Source organism: Anopheles arabiensis, chromosome 3 (assembly GCF_016920715.1).
Source record: "Anopheles arabiensis isolate DONGOLA chromosome 3, AaraD3, whole genome shotgun sequence".
Taxonomy (NCBI): Eukaryota; Metazoa; Arthropoda; class Insecta; order Diptera; family Culicidae; genus Anopheles; species Anopheles arabiensis.
Window position 1 is genome coordinate 24,298,039 of NC_053518.1, and position 18,277 is coordinate 24,316,315.

At 46.2% G+C, this 18,277-nt stretch overlaps 3 protein-coding genes across 5 annotated transcripts in view; 2 read left to right on the top strand and 1 right to left on the bottom strand.

The window, feature by feature from the left end:
- Positions 1 to 109: 109 nt before the first annotated feature.
- LOC120903942 (protein arginine N-methyltransferase 5) lies at positions 110 to 2,242 on the top strand. Its single transcript, XM_040313621.1, has one exon. It carries the CDS (start codon positions 199 to 201, stop codon positions 2,086 to 2,088), a length of 1,890 nt encoding a protein of 629 aa, XP_040169555.1. The 5' UTR covers positions 110 to 198; the 3' UTR covers positions 2,089 to 2,242.
- A 1,958-nt stretch (positions 2,243 to 4,200) lies between these two features.
- Positions 4,201 to 4,820, bottom strand: LOC120902493 (chitotriosidase-1-like). The gene has a single exon (XM_040311281.1). The coding sequence runs from the start codon at positions 4,802 to 4,804 to the stop codon at positions 4,247 to 4,249; it is 558 nt and encodes a 185-aa protein (XP_040167215.1). The 5' UTR covers positions 4,805 to 4,820; the 3' UTR covers positions 4,201 to 4,246.
- Positions 4,821 to 7,679: 2,859 nt separating this feature from the next.
- Positions 7,680 to 18,277, top strand: part of LOC120905102 (cyclic nucleotide-gated cation channel subunit A) — a 106,819-nt gene continuing 96,221 nt past the window's right edge. The window contains exons 1-2 of one of the 3 annotated variants that reach the window (XM_040315812.1): positions 7,680 to 7,898; positions 7,958 to 9,456. The gene's annotated coding sequence lies outside the window, so the exon portion shown is untranslated. Of the gene's footprint in view, positions 9,457 to 9,476; positions 9,572 to 18,277 lie in introns of those variants that run through there. The other 2 variants (XM_040315811.1, XM_040315813.1) reach the window with 2 other exon arrangements.

Genomic DNA, 18,277 nt, shown 5'->3' on the forward strand with positions numbered 1-18,277 from the left:
AATCACTTAAAATTACGCTTTAAAGCATATAATAAATACTAAAACATTCCGAAATGCCTGCACGTCTTCCACTGTGCAACCAAAACAAAGCTGTCATCCATGTGTTGACATTTTAACGCACGTGAAAAGCTGCGAAAAGCCGGTGTCTGGTCGCTTTAAAATTTACCCTTTTCCGACAAATTGCTTCGCTCGTACCCGATGGCGATGGATCAAAAGGTGAACATTTCCGTATCTCTCTACCTCGACACGGCCGGCAACCTGTCCAAGGAGATCGACAGCGCGTCGAAAGCGAACTGCAGCTCCGTCACCGTGCCCATCGTGCACTGGAACTACAATCGGGAGTTTGTGCGGGAACCGCTTCGCTCCAAGCACGGTCCCTTCACGCGCTCCGATCTGTTGCTGTCCTCTACGCAATGGTTAAACCGTGTGATTTGTCGGATCGGCGACAATCTCGACCTGGACTCACCGGTCGACCACATACAGCGGCAGGCGGAGCGTACCATCCGGCAGGAGATGTCCTTTGCCGAGCATCTGGTGCAGAATGGGTACCTTTACACGAAGCTGTCGAGCACGAACTGTGCCAACTTTGCCCGCACGGTTGGCTGTACCATGTTCAAGGGAACGCTGCTGGTGGAAGTGCCCATCACGAACCCGAAACTCACACAGTACGGTTGGCGGCGTGACGTGGCGGAGGATGCGGACGCGACGGTGGAGAGCCCATGGTGCTGGTGGAACACCTTCCGGTGCCATGCGGACTACAATCCGACCGTAAAGGTGGCCCTGGAGCTGACGGCGGACGTGCCGAAGCAGGAGGAAATCTTCCGCTGGCTGGGTGAACCGGTCGATGCGATCGTACTGCCGGCTAACATTTTCCTCACCAATGCCAAAAACTATCCCGTCCTTTCGAAGGCTCACCAGTCGATGTTGAATCTCTTCTACCGGACGTTTAGCTGCCATTTCATACTGAAGGCGAACCCGTCGGATGGCCATCTGGCGCATTACGTGGACTATATCAAGTACACGATACAGCACAACTACGTCAAGAATCCGCTGCACGGGTACGAAGATTTGCTCCAGATCCCGCTGCAACCGCTGTACGACAATCTGGACAGCTTCACGTACGAAGTGTTCGAGAAGGATCCGGTCAAGTACATTTACTACCAGAACGCCATCGAACAGGCGCTGTTGGATCGGGTGCCGGAGGCGGATCGTGCCACAGCCACCACCATCATTATGGTCGTTGGCGGTGGGCGGGGACCGTTGGTGCGTGCCGCACTAAACGCTTCGCAAACCACCAACTGCAAGGTGAAGGTGTACGTGATAGAGAAAAACCCGAACGCGATCGTGACGCTGACGGCGCACATTAACGAGCTGTGGCGCGATCGGAACGTGGAGCTCATCTCGACGGATATGCGCGAGTTTAACCCACCGGAAAAGGCCGACATACTAGTGTCGGAGCTGTTGGGCTCGTTCGGCGACAATGAACTGTCGCCGGAGTGTTTGGATGGGGCGCAGAAGCACCTGAAGGACAGCGGGATCAGCATACCGTGCAAATCGACCTCGTACATTAACCCGTGCTTCGGCTCGAAGGTGTTCAATCAGGTGCGGCTGCTCGAGCGCAGTCCCCACTGGAAGGATCGGGTCATCTCCTCCCGCCACATGGAGCAAGCGTACGTGGCGTATCAGAAGAATGCTTACCACATCGACAACCCTCAGCCGCTGTTTGAGTTCGTGCACCCGAACAGGGAGAGTGACGATCCGATCGATAACAACCGGTACAAGACGGTTCGGTTCCGTGCCGCGCTGGACTGTGTGATGAATGGGTTCACCGGGTACTTCGACACGGTACTGTACAAGGACATTACGCTCAGCATACATCCGTTTACGCACACGAAGGGATTGGCGTCCTGGTTTTCGATGTTTATCCCGCTGACGGATCCGGTGCAGCTGCGCAAGGGTGACGAAATTACGGTACACTTCTGGCGGTGCGTTGCCTCGCACAAGGTGTGGTACGAGTGGAGCCTTAGCGCGCCGGTGGTGACGCACGTGCACAACATCGACGGACGGGGGCAACCGATATGGCAGTAGATGGACGATATTTACCTCAAACAAGACAGTTACAATCAATCAAGACAGTGACGGGTGTTTCTTTTTACACGTTTTTTTGTTTCTAAAACTTCAAAGAAGTAATACAAACTCTTGTTCTTATAAATGTAATAAATATGACATAATTCATGATTAAGTAGTGTGCTTAAGGGTGTAGTTGTAAGGAAAGAACTTGGTTTGACTCTTCCGGGGGGAGTAGACGTACCGCACACGATCGACGACGATAGAGTACAGTAGAGGACAAGTATGGGATGCAAAAAGGGTTTAAAAGGGCTGCAGGAGAGCCCTTTTCAAAACCAACCACAGAATAGCTCGCTCGTACACAAGTGCAACCGATGCCTCAGAGTAAATCATTTTCAGAAACGGAGGAAAGAGTGCTAAAAAATCGAAACTGATAATGTTAATACGATACGCTACGATAATGACTCTTTGCGATTAGATGAAATTAGCCCGAAATGAATGACCCAACGATACATTTCTTGTGAAAGAAAATCTGATAGCGTTATCATGAAATGATAAACTATCGTTTCTAGTAAAATAATTGTTTTAATTTTAAGCAAGCGATTTGATAACGATAATGAAGCATTTAAACTTCAGACCATGTGCAAGATTACAGCAATCTAGTGATGGGTAAAATTGACTTAAATCCAGAATCGACTCCGATCCGACTTAGAAGTTTCAGAAATCAGTTCACCTCAAAGAATCTGCCGCGACTGCCGAAGCTGGGGCTATATAGCACCTATATAGTACCGTTACTCACATACGCCTCTGAGACATGGACACTGTCCAAATCTGATGAAACCCTCTTAGCCGCGTTCGAGAGGAAGATGCTCTGAAGAATCCTTGGCCCCAAATGTTTGAATGGACAAAGGAGGAGCCGTTATAACGACTAGCTACCGCTGGATAAGTAAGTTAGTAAGACTCCGGAAGGTAGGTCCGCCCAGCCGGATTGTCCGGAGTCGTTCGGAATCGTCTGGAACTGTCCGATATCACCCGGAGTCGTCCAGAGTCATTCAGAGTCGGATTCGTTCGGAATCGTCCGGAGTCGCCCGTAGTCGTTCAGAGTCGGATCGCGTGTACCGGCCAATTCTGAGCGACTTGGAACTACTCCAGATGAAACTACTGGTTCCCATTTTTTCGGAGTCATCGTACTAACAATAGTCAGAGTCGAATCGGAGTCGTGTGTGTGCTTCAGAGAGCACATCACTACAGCAGACACTTCTTTTAAAATCTAACAAAAACAATTGGTTGAGTACTTTTAAATACATTTCTATAACAAAATATTTTTACAAATATATTAAAATAGTATTAGTGGTGGGAGCTCGACATCGGACCTACCCGATTTCGATTCCGTGTTTATAATCAGTTCCGGAGTCGATTCCAATGATGGAACCGATTCCGATTCCGGAGTTGACTCCCGAGCCGATTTCAAAGTCGGCTACGGAAACAGAATCGGCTCCGGAATCAGAATCGGCTCCGGAATCGAACTCGTCGTGGGAATCACAGTTTACTCCAGGATATCCGGTAACGGAATCAGGATTTACTCCAGAAATGGAATTAGTTCCGGAATCAGAATTGGTTCTTGAATAGAAATAACCAGTTTAATTAGCGAAATCAGTCGATAGTAAATTTTAATCTTTTGCGGCTATCAATACTTCGCATCATTGGACCCAAACGTCTATTCCTATGAAGATGCCGAAACCGACTCCGTTTCGAAGCCAATTTTGATTTTGGAGCCAATTCCAATGCCGGAGCCAATTTCGATTGCAGAGCCAATTCGGGAACCGATTCCGATTCCCGAGCTGATTCCGATTACAGATCCGATTCCGATACCAAAGCCGATTCCGGAACCAATTCCGCAGTCGAATCCGGAATGATTCCGGATCTGATATCCACAATCGGTTCCACAAAACTTCGGAGCTAGCCGGAATCGATTCCGACGAAATCTTCATTTTTCCCATCACTACACAATAGACAGTTGTGAATTGAAAGTGCCCGAAACAAACACGTGCTTGGCAACAGTTGTAAAAATATAATCTTGAATTGATGCAAAAAGCTTAAACTGTGCTTTAGCATAACATAAACTTAGTAATTATATTTTCTAAGGTGTTTATTTAACATTTCACCATTCCAGAAACGTTTACAAACATTCAGCAACCGTACGCAGCAGCGTGAATCTTCCTCCCTGGAACTCATCCTGGTCGATCGACCAGATCATTGCTCCACCCAGGCCTTCCCTTCGAATGAACTCACATTTCATGCGAATACTTTGCGGATCATCGTAGCTAACCCACTGATCGCCGCTAACCGCATACGGCACGTGCTGCTGATCATCCCAAATGCGTCCTTCACCAAACGCATCCTTCACCTCGTAGTAGGCAAGTGTGCCCTGCTGCTGTGTGTAAGGGCCAGGGCGTCCAGCACCCGTGGCGGACGCCCGTGGTTTATAGTTGCCCGAGGAGCTCAGCGTGAACGTACGTCCGAACGCAGCTAAGCCGACGATCAGCTTCGACTTCGGTACACTACCACGTCCAATCCAATCGCTGACGCTAGCCTCAACGTTCAGCCGTCGCTGGTAGTCGGTTTCTACACTACCCCAGGAAAGCGGCGCATTGTGGCCAGTGTAGCTGTCCCACGAGCCGTTGTAATCGTAGCTCATCAGCAGAATGTAGTCAACGTGGCGGGCAATGCCGGACATGTCGTACGGCCGGTTAACACCGCTGTGCAGCTCAGACGTAGTGCAAAGAGCAACCAGTTGTCTTGATGAAGAACTCGAATTCGAAGAGACGAGCAGCGATCAAAAACGGACTCCGTGCGGCAAGTTAATTGCACCGCTCGGTTCATAAGCCTGTTTCGGCATCTACAACATATTGGCTCTATTAGACAACAATCGAAGCATCGAAAGGAAGCCCAGTTCCCTATGGTCAACGACTCTATGGCGGAGTTGTAGCAATACCTCGTTGATACACAAGTGAAACCGAAGTCCTTTTAAACTTAATGTCTTTAAATTATCCAAGAGTGGTTCTACTTAGAAAACCTACCCCGTTTTCGAGGATTGGTTGCATGACAAACTGGAGAAGGGAGGTAAGCGAACGGCGAACGGACATTCGCCAAGCGCATTTCCATAGATAATTGTACTGGCTACTTCTTCGAAGCTGATTCGCTACAGGTTGACAGAGAAGCTTTGCAACCCATCCATCTAAAGGGACCATGGTGTTGGGTGCAATGTATTAGCGGGTTATCGGACGATAGTCAGTCAACGAACCGGTTGAGGGTTTTTGGCCGATTATTAAACCTTATGTGTTATTTATGTGCATCAGCTCAAACGTTTTCTGGAATGGTAGGCCGCTCGTTGCTCACAACACGACGTAAACAATGCCATCCCCCTTAAACGCATGAGCATATTCTTCCAGCATGCACTACGCTTCAATTAGACCGCGCTCTGGCAGCTATCGAAAAAGACATCGGACTCAAACAAACGTCGTTTTGAAGCGGAGTACAGAGGCTACTGGAGCAGCCCACTCTCTTAGTAGAGAGACACCTATTCCTACCCACTGGAAATTGAAAGTGTTGTATCCGAGCAAATGAAATAATACACAGTATTGAAGTATTACACGGCACAAACAGAACGTTTTATATTTACAGATAAAACATTATACAATCACAGTAAAACGGGCCGCGTGCCCTGGCGAGAGCTCCTGCTCTATCGGCTGTTCCACACACTCTGATCGTGCGGTGCTTATGAATGCGCCGGAGTGTGCGTGCGCACACTGGCATCCTCCCTGGGACTCCATCATCGACAGGACGACTGTCGCGGTGTGAACAGGGGTCGCCTATCATCCACAACAGAAAGAGACACGGAAGGTGAACGAAATGTGATAATGCTATTTGCAAGGACACCTCACTGTGAATGAGCTTGCCAGAGGCATCAAACAGATGAAGGGCAACAGCTGTAGCAGATAAAAGCAATGAAACTCTAGAACTTGTGAAGATGGGATCATACCAGGATTACTGTCGAGGTTCATCTTCTGATCGAGAAGATCTACCGCCCAGAAGAACTACTCAATATACAAACAGGGTAACACAGATCTAGAATATGCTGTCGGAAAGCGGTTGAGTCTTACCAAGGCCTGAGTTAAGCTGACGAACTGTTAGCTCTTCAGTGTTGCCCTGCAATATGTCATGGAAAGTGCATGGTTTCGGGCAATGAAATCGGGCGTCCGGAACGATTATTTGGACCGCTAATTCCTTCGCCAACAAATTCTTGGATTAGCGTCTGATATTGCCGTCCTTGGAAGGACATCTGTGGAAGAATTAAACTGATGATCAATGGGACACAGGCTTATCCAGTGATACGGTGATGTCATCAGATGGGCACGGTAGCTTCGTATTAGTAGACGACAACAGCCCTGAATGACTAGAGGAGTTCTGTTATCTTGGAACGTCTGTACCTTCGTGTAACGATACTACTAAAGAAGCAAAATTTGTAGTTAGCCTTCCTCTCCAACATCTGCTTCGTGGTCGATTCTCGGTTGCACAATCCTAGTTTTTGATTTTCGTATACATAAAGTTATTCCCAAACTTCCCAGACCTCGTCATGTGATTTGATCGCTCATTCCTAATGACACCTTATGTTCACACCTTTAATCTCCACCACCGTGAGATGCCACTTGGCAGCTCATCCACGCCGGACAAGCTCGAATCTGTTCACATCCCTTGCCGATAAGGATAACGACTACTACTAACGACTACCGGAAGCGTTTCCACACACATGACTCCAGCAGGGGCGTCGGGATTTGTGTGTGTGTGTGGGAAGCCCGGGAAGGACCTTGTCTGCTTAAAGCACTGCGCACGTACGGGCATCAACTCCAAGGCCAATACCATGACCGTACCAATCCCGCCTTGATAATGGATAACAGTGCTATTTCACCACTTTACGAGTGTGTTATCATTCGGGCCCTTTACAGTTCCGCATCACGCGTATCACATGCACCCGAATGGGAAGGGATGGTAAAAAGCGTGACTGTTTGGGGCGGAATCCGACGAAACACAGGTCGTGTATCTCTCCAATGATAGTAGCGGCGGCTCCGAGAGCCCGAGAGCGGGCCTCCCGGTGGCGCCCGCGTACCCTTAAGGAAGGGCTGCTTTCCACGGGTGGGGGCCACCAGCAGCAGCTGGAAACGACGTACGAGAGCGAGAGAGCGCAAGAGTGAGAGCACACATACACTTTCGCGCTTGTGAGTGAGCGAGCGAGAGTGCCTAACAGCGTGGGAGATGCTGCGCGCAAGCTTGAGATCAAAATCGTGAATCAGTTCGTGCTTCCACCATCATCATCATCATCACCACCACCATCGTCATCATTGGCATCCTCGATATCATTCAGAAAAACGGTTCGTCCATTACGGCTCTCCGTCCGAGCGCGCTCTCCGCGGTAAGCGTGTATATCCTGTGGTGGCTCTCCCGAGACTCCGAAGCGTCCTCCCGAAGCCGCACGGTGTACGGTGCGATGGATGGATGGGACACGCGTGTGAGTTATATTCGGCTTGCCGATGCCGAGCATCCGACGGGCGCCCGCGGCACAATGATGATCCTCGCACGTTCCTGAATGAAACGGGGCCCGACCAGTCTCGCGTCCAGTCTCGGGTAAACAAACAATCGCATCGGCAGTAGTGCCAGCAGCATCGGCAGCATCGGCAGCAGCAGCAGCAGCAGCATACTAGCCGCCAGCCAGTCAACCGTATCCGCGTGAGTGGCGGTTTGGTGTGTGTGGTGTGGTGGTCACGGGATAATCGGTCAGTGGAAGACAACTGACTAACAAGATTTACAATTTAAGTTTTTAATATTAAAACAGATATATTGGCTCTCCGTTGGTTTGTGCCAAAGGCGTGTGAGATAGCCGCCCCGGATGCTGGATTTGGTGATGCCAACAACGTGCTCGTCGTAGCAGGCGGTTTGAATTTGAAAGTTTGTGTGTTGGTAAGGCCGTGTCACAGGCAGGCTGAAAGTAAAGGGCAGCAGTAAGCCATGAAGCAGTTGCGCGCGGTGATTTGTGTTGGTAAAATGCACTTCCAATTTAAGTGCTGCTTCTAATGGTTCCAGGGTTCCAGCTGCTCCCCCACAAGTGCATTTCTGTGTGAGTTTGTGCGTGTGTGAATAAGCGTGTTGTATCGCAGTGTACTGGTTCAAGGCCAACAACCTCCCGGGGTGGTTGGGAGGGGCGGTTGGTCCCGAGGTAAAAGTGGTGATAAAAGCGCCAAACCGCGAACCACTTTGCGTGTGCGTCGTGTCGCTGCAGGAGGAGGAAACCCGGTGGTGGCAACAAATTTATCTTCCAAGAAAAGTGGAAAATAGAAAGAGAGTGGATAATTAAATACAACATAATGAACTTCTTGAAGCGGTTCCATCCGTGCTGGCCGGCGGTGCACTCCGTCTGCTAAAGTTTCCCTGGTGCCGTCCCTGGTGCCGGACGGACCGTGGCCTAAACCTGCGTTGCACAAACACACTAACCCGAAAGACATCCGAAGTGTGTGTGTCTGTTTGTTGAGAGTGTTTCCTGGCAGTCTCCTGCCCCCCCCCCTCCCTTTATTTTGTGCATCCCGTCGGCGGGGTACGGTGTTGTGTTTCGCGCCCAAGAGTGGGCCGTTAGTGTGTGTGTGTGTGTGCTAAAGTTGGGGAAAATTTATGTACCACAAACACCATCCGGCCATCCCATCCCTAGGCACGGTTAAAGCACTCTTCTGAAAGCCAGAGTGCATCAACAACAACAACAGCAGCGGTGTCAGTGTGTCGTGTCAGTGCGTGTGTGTGTGTAGTTTGTGAAGGATCCTGAAGGAGTTTGCTCTATCTTGTTAGTGAAATTGTTTCAAATTCCGTGTGGAAAGTTGCACCCTTCAACTACAGAAGCGAAAAGCGAGCAGGGTGAGTGCATTTCATACGAATTTCCACCCACCACTTGTGCTTTGTGTGTGCGTGCGTGTGTGTGTGTGGGCTTCAGTGTGTATGTGAGTGTGAAATTCTCAGAAGAAAGCAAAGTTCGCCATTCGAGGCTTGAAACTTGTTGATTAATTTCACCGGTCGCAAAGCGCTAGGCGCTTTTAAAACAGGAAATGAATCTACAGCCATTCGCCTGGCGGGTGCACACTCTCGTTTGGTGTTGATCTGTGCTCATTGCATGCTGCGATTAGGTGAGTGAGTCGAGTCAAGCAGTAGGGCAGCAAACTGGTGCGATCTAAGCTCATAACACTCGTAACACTTCGTAACGGTGGCAGCCACAGAGTGAATGCACGGTAGAAGCAGATTAACACACATCGTTCCTTCATCCTGGATCTGGAGTGCAGTTGCAAGACGCAGGTAAACTACATGCATTCTAACGTAAATCGTTCAAAGCTATAAGACCACGTCTACGGCTATTCATCAATCATTTAGTTCGTGTTGTTTTTAAAACTGCAGTTAAACCGCTGGAAAGGTGAGATGATGTTCCCTATTCTTTTTTTGATTTACTGGCATTTCGTCGCCATTGCAATGATGATTTAATTATCTACCAGACTCCTGTACGTTTGCGCTACAATTACCGGAACTGACCAGAATGGTCGGGCGGGGTAACCTTGAGCCCGGGAGTGTAATTCACACCGTTTGGTTGGCGAGTGTTCTGGGTAAATGTCAGATCAATCAACTGGCCATTCGTTTGCGTGATGAAATGGTACACAAATGGCACACAGTCTCTGCCCTGTAGCCTGTGTCGACAGATGATAAATGGTGCTTACTGGGGGTTTAACCCATCACCGACATGATTAAATGTAACGTATGCATTGAAAGCAATGGGATGTAAGCGATTTGAGGGATCGTTTTATGGCGCTTGATCCGGGATGGAAAAGGCCTTTTGGTCAGCCTGATCAAGCACGTTTTCTTTTGTAAAGCTACGACCAAAAGATTCGAATTGAAATAGTATTTTTCGAGCATATGAGGTAAAGTTTTTAAAAGTTTTATATATTTTTAAGAGCCATTAAAGAGCAAGTGATTAGAAAGTAGAGTACAGCTCTCAAAAGTGTTTTCAAACTAGATTGAAAATATTTTATTTCTGCCTATAGAGTTTAAGGACACAAAAGTTCTAGTTAAGATAAGTCAGAACTATTGCACCAGATACAGTAAGTGAGCGCTAACTGGATGTGTTTTAACTGGAGTGCTTTTTAACTGGAGGTTCGCTAACTGGAGTAATTCTCAGTTAACGAACACTTAAACGTCAAAACATGAAACATCCGGAATCTCATGAAGAGAAATTTGTCGCAAATGTGCATTTTTCAAACAAATTTAGGGTCTCTTGCCTACGTTTGCTATTAGTTTATGTTATTACACGATTTACTATACTTTATATCAATAATAAATGAAAAAAAGTTTGGTATGTTTATTCCAGTCAACACCGATCAAAACAATCAATCCATAGAAACGTCACTCCAGTTAGCGAACATTGTTCGTTAACTGGAGCTTGTTTACCTCTCAGTTAGCGGTCACCTACTGTATTACTATTAGGTGGGATTTATGTGAAAAGGTATGCTTTTGGTATTGACTACTCTTGTAATGTAGCTCGTCAAAGGTTCATTAAGTCCGTTTCTTTTCTTGTAATTAAGTAACAATTATTGTAGATTATAAGTTAACCAAATTGAATTCACCATCAATTTCTTTCATAATGCATGGGCGTTTTCTCGCAGATCATCACCAGTCCAGTATACGCGTACAGCATAAATGACAGTTTAGTTCCTTGATTTGATTCGGTTGGCTTGGCCTTGGTTTACAATCAGAAATTTAATTAACATTTCCGTCACATTTGGAAAATACGTTATCTAAAGCTCTTCGTTTGTTACGTTTTGTGATTTGTATAAATAAGGAACTCATAGACCCTTTCAACCCAAAATTGTTGTGCTGGGATATTGTCCGTTCTATCATAGGCTTTGTCCTTTGAGCACTAATGTAGGATATTGACAGATTAGAAGTTGTTCAATGAAGGTTTATGGGTGTACTTGTGTTATGTTTCTTGTTCACAATAAATCACAAAGCTTGCTTACTGTTTTTGGTCCTGAATCTTTGGAACATATCTTCTTCTTTTTGGCACAACAACACAACCGCTGTCGGTACCACTAGTGAGCTTGGCTTTCGGTGACTTATTGATTTACCTATAGCAGGATAGTCAGTCCTACGTATGGGGGCCCGGTCCAATCGGGTTTTGAACCCATGTTCGGGTATGTTGTTAAGTTGTACCAGTAGACGTCTGTACCACGAGACCGACCCAAAACATATACGTACAGTTTATGTAATATCTATTGAAGCTCCACTTGTGTTCTCAGTCAGATACTGGCTCCTCCTCCACTATGTTGGTTTCTAGGTGACAGGACAATGTTTAAATTAGGCCGCATAATTCTTTAGGAATAGCATTGATGTTAATTTAACAAGACTTAAAGACTCATTTATGAAGCATCTCTTGACTATCATTACGTAGATTTTGGACACTTATCCTGTCTTATTAGCCTTTTCTTAGGCCTTAGTCTCAAGTATTGATATGTATCCTCGAGTGTCGCCAGATGACTTAACAAACACGAATACTAATCAAATATATAATGTGAAAATCAAAAATAAATTGATGATTAAGAGAATCCTTAATAAATCCTTATTACCAGTTCAACATTTATCTTAAATGGCTAGTCGAGGTATAATCATAAATCAATGGAATTAGTGAAAAAAGTCCCGTAATAAATGAAAAAGATGGACAATTTCCGAAAAAATAGTCAAGATTTACTTGTTTTTTTCCGTAAAATCTAAGGCTAAAATATTTAACAAAAAATTTTGTCCGATTGAAAAAAATACTGGCATTTTAAATTTCAAAGACCTCCTTTAGCCCGAGAATCACTCTCGTATAAAACATTTTTCTATCTCAGGAATCACCAACTAACTGAGAACGTTGTAGCATTGCGCCAGTTACCATAAAAGAGTTGAAACATTTCTGAATTCGTGCAAAACATCTTTCAAATTGTACCATTTTTCAATGCCAATTTGAGACCAAAGCGACATCATATAACGAGCGCGAGTTTATGACGCTTACATAAATATCCCGTGTGCCATTAAGCAGCTCCGCTAGCACATTCCGAAATGGAGGTACAAATGTTTGGCTTTTGCATAATGATATTAAACAAAAGGCAGCGCGTTGTAAACTGCACCGGGGCGGCAGCCTGCACGCCCAGCAAACACATTCCACACTCCGCAACGTGACACATTATTTACACATCTCTGGTGGGGACAGCTGGAAATTTCACCCTCGTTCCCTGCACCTTTTGTGCAATTGGGGAAACGATGGAGGGGGGGGGGGTGACAGGGAGAAAGGAATCTTGTTCGAAGAACACCCATTTTTACGACCGGAGCCGTTTGTGGCATTGCGCGTTCTCATTGCGTACGCAAAACACGTGCATGTACCGCAACATCGCCCGCCTGCTTTGCATCGCTTTTTTTTTGCTTTCAAAAGGGCAGTTAAAAATGTCAATTAATTATGAGTTTTCCACGAAACAGAGCGAAAAGGTTCGATATTTTTTCGGACTGAGGACTGTAAAAATAATCAACAACTACAACAATGGGCAACGCCCGGCAAGGGGAATTGTGTATGTTTGGGACAGTTAAAGGAAGGATTTTCAACCGAATCCGATCGCCCTCACACCAGCTCCCAACCATTTTCCGTTTTCGTGAAAAATAATTAAACACAAAGAATGGCCACCTCCATAAAATGACAATTTTCGCCCCGATTAGCGCAACGGAGTCATTTGCTGAAGTGGCCGTAAATTTTAAAGTCGCAAATCAGACATCTTAATAGGAAATGGTGCCCGTGTGCCATAAATTCGGTGCGAATCTGGTAGCAGGCAACAGTGACGGTGGTGGTGGTGGCGCTGGAAAATTTATCGAACAGGCGGGGCGCTCTGCTGATCCGTTCCGCTACTGTGCCGCTGTCCGGAGCCGGAGCTTTCGGATGAAAATTAAGATACAGTAATTATAAATCGTTCCGCTCCATCACTTTGCCAGGGTGTTGTGTTGCTGTTTTGTCGTGTACAGCAACACAACCCTTGGCGTTGTAGCGACGTGAGTAATCGAACAGGAAGCTCCGGAGGGCGAGGGATTTCAAGGAAAATCGAATCGAAATCATCTAAGCCAACCAGTGAGCCAGCCGATGAGAGCGTTAATCACCGCGCTCACTTCCGCCCCGGTGGGTTTCGACGGGATGCTGGAAAGTTTGCAGGGAATCGGATTTAATTAGAACTGTGGATGTGTTGACCGAACCCATTTCATCTCGCCTTCTCGCCCACACCCACACCACCTGTGTGTTTGTTTGTGTCCCGCTGCGAGTACGATTGCTACTGCCAGCTACCGTTGGGCAGCCCGAAGCAGTCCTATCGGGCGGATGGACTCGGTTGATTGAGTAGCTGCTACTGCTGTTTGTTTTATGTGTTTGTTGCATTTTTTTTCATCCTTTCCTTTCCACTTCGATCAATTCGAGCTTTTGCCTGCTTTTTTATGACTTTTCTCTTCTCTCATTCTCTTCTGCGCCGCCGCCATACGCTTCGAGTGTAGATTGCGCAATCGGTTAGTCTGCGGAAGCTTTTGGTGAAGCTTTGCTATATCGAGTGCGTGTGGTGAACAGCTTTTGATTGCTTAATAGAAGTGCCAAACGATTGACCTTCTTCGCCAGCAGTACCCTTTTTATATTTTGAAGATCTTCTGTTTCGAGCGCAAATACACTTTAACTGACCCTTTGGGTGGCTTCGTTTCGTTTCGGTTTATGCTTTCCCCCTCTATACCGGGTAGCTTTCGGGTTGTTTAGCATGTGTTGACCTGAGCTGAGAGTATGTTATGTTTAAGATCCTAGTATGCTTCCAACTTTTCTTTATCTTAAATTGCTAAAAATGCTTGGCGGCTTTCTCTTTGAACCTTTTTAAGGTGAAGGAAGAACACACGCTGGTGCTGGTGACCCACTGAAAACTGACCGTTCGAGCTCACCGGGCCATCGGGTTCGATCGGTCTGTCGGTCGTTGTTGTCGGCCACTACCCAGGCTGCTCAAACACTCAATTAATTTCCTTCCCTGCGTGACAACGGCGTTGATTGATTTGGTGACTGATTAGAACGGATTAATTAAGTTCCATCAGGGGGGAAAAAAAGAAGCAGACGGTGCTACTCTTTCTACCGTTGGGTTTACTTTCTCCGTAAAACTGCGCGGGCTTCCGGCAATTCGATAACCCAGACGGGACATCTTGCTGTGCGTGGGCACATGTGGTTTTCCTTTTCCCCCGATGCGGTTCAACCACACAGTGCCCGGTGCGGTTAATTGATCGGACACTTTCACTGGGTGTGGGTGTGTGTGTGTGTTTGTGCACGGAAGGGGTGGCGGTAGGAGAATGTTCTTTCTCCCCCACCCCCCTCTCACACGGGTGAAGCAGAGGTTACCACGTGTTTGGTTTCGGTGGTTTTTCGGTGCGTCACAGCTGGATGTTTGTGCTGGCGCATGGCAAGGGTTCGTAATGTTGGGTTAAGGATGGGCCTTTTTTGTTTTGCTTCCGTTCATTGTGTGTGTGTGTGTGTGTGTGTGTAGGGGTTAGCAGTATCAGAAACTCGTTTGATCCAACCATAATACTTGCTACATGCGGTGGCGGTGTCGGTGTGCGTGGCAATGGTTGGTGACGTATGTAAACGAAACACTTTGAAATCTATGTGAATAGGATCGTAACGAAAATTGAAAAATAAAACTCTGACAGGGATGAAATAGGGAAACCCCGGGTTTCATGTTGCGCTGGCAAAGTTTTGTCTGCCGCCGGTAGAATAGTGTTGTTTTGACAAAATTGATTAATTAGTTTTCTGCTTTTGGCTCGGGTTGGTACTATTGCTAGTATTGCTAGTAGCTAGTAGCTATTGCTTTTTGTGGAAAGAAGTTTGTTTTACCGATCTCCCTCAGAACTTTATCAATATACTGTCTCCCGCTCTTTGTGCTATTCATCCGGGATGAGTCATTCAATGCTTTCTTCCAGTAAGCTGTGTGAGGCTAAACTGATGTGTGATTGAATTTACGATGAAACCTTCAGAAACGAGTTGCAATACGATAAAAAAACGAATATACAAACTCGCACTAAAGGCAAACAATTTGAAAATCGTTCCAAAAGGAGTGATTTGAAAGCTAAGTGGAAAAATGGCAAATATTTCTAATAGAAAATCATTATTGCTACTGTTTGATTGATTGATTACATTATTTGTCCAGATGGGTTGGTTTCATAATTAAGGAAAGTTAAATGCAGAACAATACAATTGAAAGCAATTTAAGTGCAGGAATCTTTTTAAACTGTATCTAAAAAGTAACATTTGCTTATTTATACACTTAAAAGTACCATTACTGGGGCACTTTCCGTTTTAAGTTCATAGGCTGAAATTTCAGCCTGTCAGCTGTTTGTATTGTATAGCAGTTTTCGAGCAGCTATCTAAGTGGGCAAAACATACAGTTGGGCTTATCCCAAGGTATATGAATTTAGAAGGCTTATTTTTATCGCTTCTGCTTCTGAATGAAGATTATAAGAGTGTTTTGAGTATTCGTGAAGCCCCAAGAAAGATTGTTTCAACAAAAGCTTTCATCCATTCTTTTAAAAAGTGATATTCAAATTTGGTTTTAAAAAACATGCTATGAGACCATTTGGACTACATACACTTTGATTCTAGATTCCACCATGTGATCTCTTTAATGCACCTTGGGGTAAATGTAAACAACACCGTGTTTTCGAGCAGGTACTCGAATCTAATTCTAGCTTTGAGGCTAGAACAATCTAGAGTGAAAATTGCAGGTTAGTTTTGTGCGAGGTTTTGTATGGAATGTTTACATGATTTCAGCCTCCAACTGTCAAACTCCATACAAAAAACTGACTAGAATCGTGAAGGGCCCCACTGATGGTTATTATTATGCTCTGTCCCTCGCTGCAGCCTTCCATCCATGTAGACATCCGATCTCCGACAGGTCTCGCTTCACCTGGTCCAGTCATGGAGTTCGATGTATTCCCCTGCGCCTTATACCGAACTGGGGATCGCTGTCGAACACCTTCTTGGTGGGGCATGAGTCCGGCATAATCATGACATACCCCAGCCATCGTATCCTGCCAGCCTTCGCCACCGTCAGGATGCTATATTCGCCGTACAGCTCAGCAAGCTCGTGGTTCATCCTTCTCCTCCACGCTCCATGCTCTAACACAGGGGTCTCCAAACTAAGGCCCGCGGGCCGCATGCGGCCCTCAAGAGCTTATAATGCGGCCCACGATGACTTTGCCAGTGTTAATATAAATATTACGTTATTATGATTTTTTTAAATTAAAATGTATTTTTTACTTTTCTTAGACAAAAATCGAGCTTTAGTAACACGAAACTGTACAAGTATCGTTGGTATTTATAAAAACGAGATTTAAACGTGCACTCATCAGTTAAAGGTAGCGTCAAATGGCCCTCAACATAGTTATTTTTGAAGCAATGCGGCCCGCGAGCTGAAAAGTTTGGAGGCCCCTGCTCTAACACACCGCCAAAGATGGTCCGGAGTATGCGTCACTCAAACACGCCCAGAGCGTTTGCATCCTCAGCTCGGATGGTTCAGGACTCGTGTCCGTAGAGGACCACCGGGCGAATAAATGTGCGATATATCTCACTATTCGTGCGGGATCGAAGTCTTCTGGATCTCAGCAGTCGGTGAAGCCCATAGTATGCACGATTCCCCTGCATAATGCGACTCCGGATTTCGTTGCTGATGTCGTTGTCCGAAGTAACCGAGATAAAATGTATCTAAATTAATCGAATAATTTAATACTTTGATAAGTCCCTATAATAGGAAACTCACATCGACTTATCGACTGATGATGGTTAATTCATATAAAGTATTGTAGTGTACATTTACATCTTCTGCCTTGTGTTTATGTTTTATTTTTTATTACCTTATCCCAAGACTGCCAACTCATTTCTACAATCTTTTTTACATTATTCACGATCTTTATCATTGAGTTCATAATTTAGTTGGTTCCAAAGATAGGTTCAAGTACGCAAAAAATAACGACAGTTTGCATATAGAACATCTCATAATCCTAATCTCAATTTGACCGAAAATGTATTTACAGAAATACTAACTTGCAGAAAATATCAAAGATGGATCTAATACCATTTACTGCATGAAACTCAATCATATCAACGTTCGTAGTAAAGAAACGTAATGATTTTTCGTTGGAAGCAAACCACAAATCTGTGTGTGAAGTCGGCACACCACGTGTGAGTTAATGTTTTCATGATATGTTTCTCTTCACCGGAAGCGAAGCACACCCATCGATCGAACCGTTCCAGCAGGCGCCAAACCGGTGGGGGCGGTTCATCGCACCTCCCAGCAACATAAACACCGTTAATCGTTTTTCTCCATGCCTTTACGCCGAAACGTAATTCATTTAATCCCCTTCGTCTTACGCGCCGCCATGGCAGAACCGTCCTCGCAAAAGGGGACCGCCGGGCGCCGGCACCGATTTGCATGAGGCATGATAATCCGGATGTTTTCTTGGATGGAATTTCGCCCCAGTCCCAGTGGCGGATCGATGGCGGCGGCACCAGCAGTGCCTTGGGGCCCTCTGCGTCTTTGCACGATTTTACGCGACTCCCTGGTCTATGCTACCCGTGTTCTGTCGCGCCGCTGATATCCGTCGCCACTGTGTCACATCGAAGTGTGTTCCTTCACCTTTGTTGAAAACAAAACAACGAATGAATAAAAAAAAACAAAAGCCCCAAGGAGACGATGCCATCCCGGTGCAAAGATTAGGAAAGTTTATCGATAAATAAAACTTCTCTCGTCTGCGCGCCCCTGTCTGGGCAGAGCCCGCGGATGGGAAGGGCCATCGTTCGGGCGTACCCGGGCTGGTGGGCCCTTTCTGCTGTCGGGTGCCCTTCGGTGCTTTTTGCGTTTTGGAGATCGAAATTTAAATACCGTAACTCCGCTGGAACATTTTCTCCAGACTCCTTTATGGCGGTGGGTGCAGAAACCTGTATCTGAACGCTATTTGATGCTGCCTGCATGGTTTCATTCTGGCACGATAAAGGTAATCGACGCGAAGCATGTTTCTGCCACGGGTAGATTGTGATGTGCTTGGT

Excerpts from the sequence above, each read along its gene's own strand:
- LOC120903942 (XM_040313621.1), top strand. The coding sequence starts at position 199 with ATGGCGATGGATCAAAAGGTGAACATTTCCGTATCTCTCTACCTCGAC.
- LOC120902493 (XM_040311281.1), bottom strand. The coding sequence starts at position 4,804 with ATGTCCGGCATTGCCCGCCACGTTGACTACATTCTGCTGATGAGCTAC.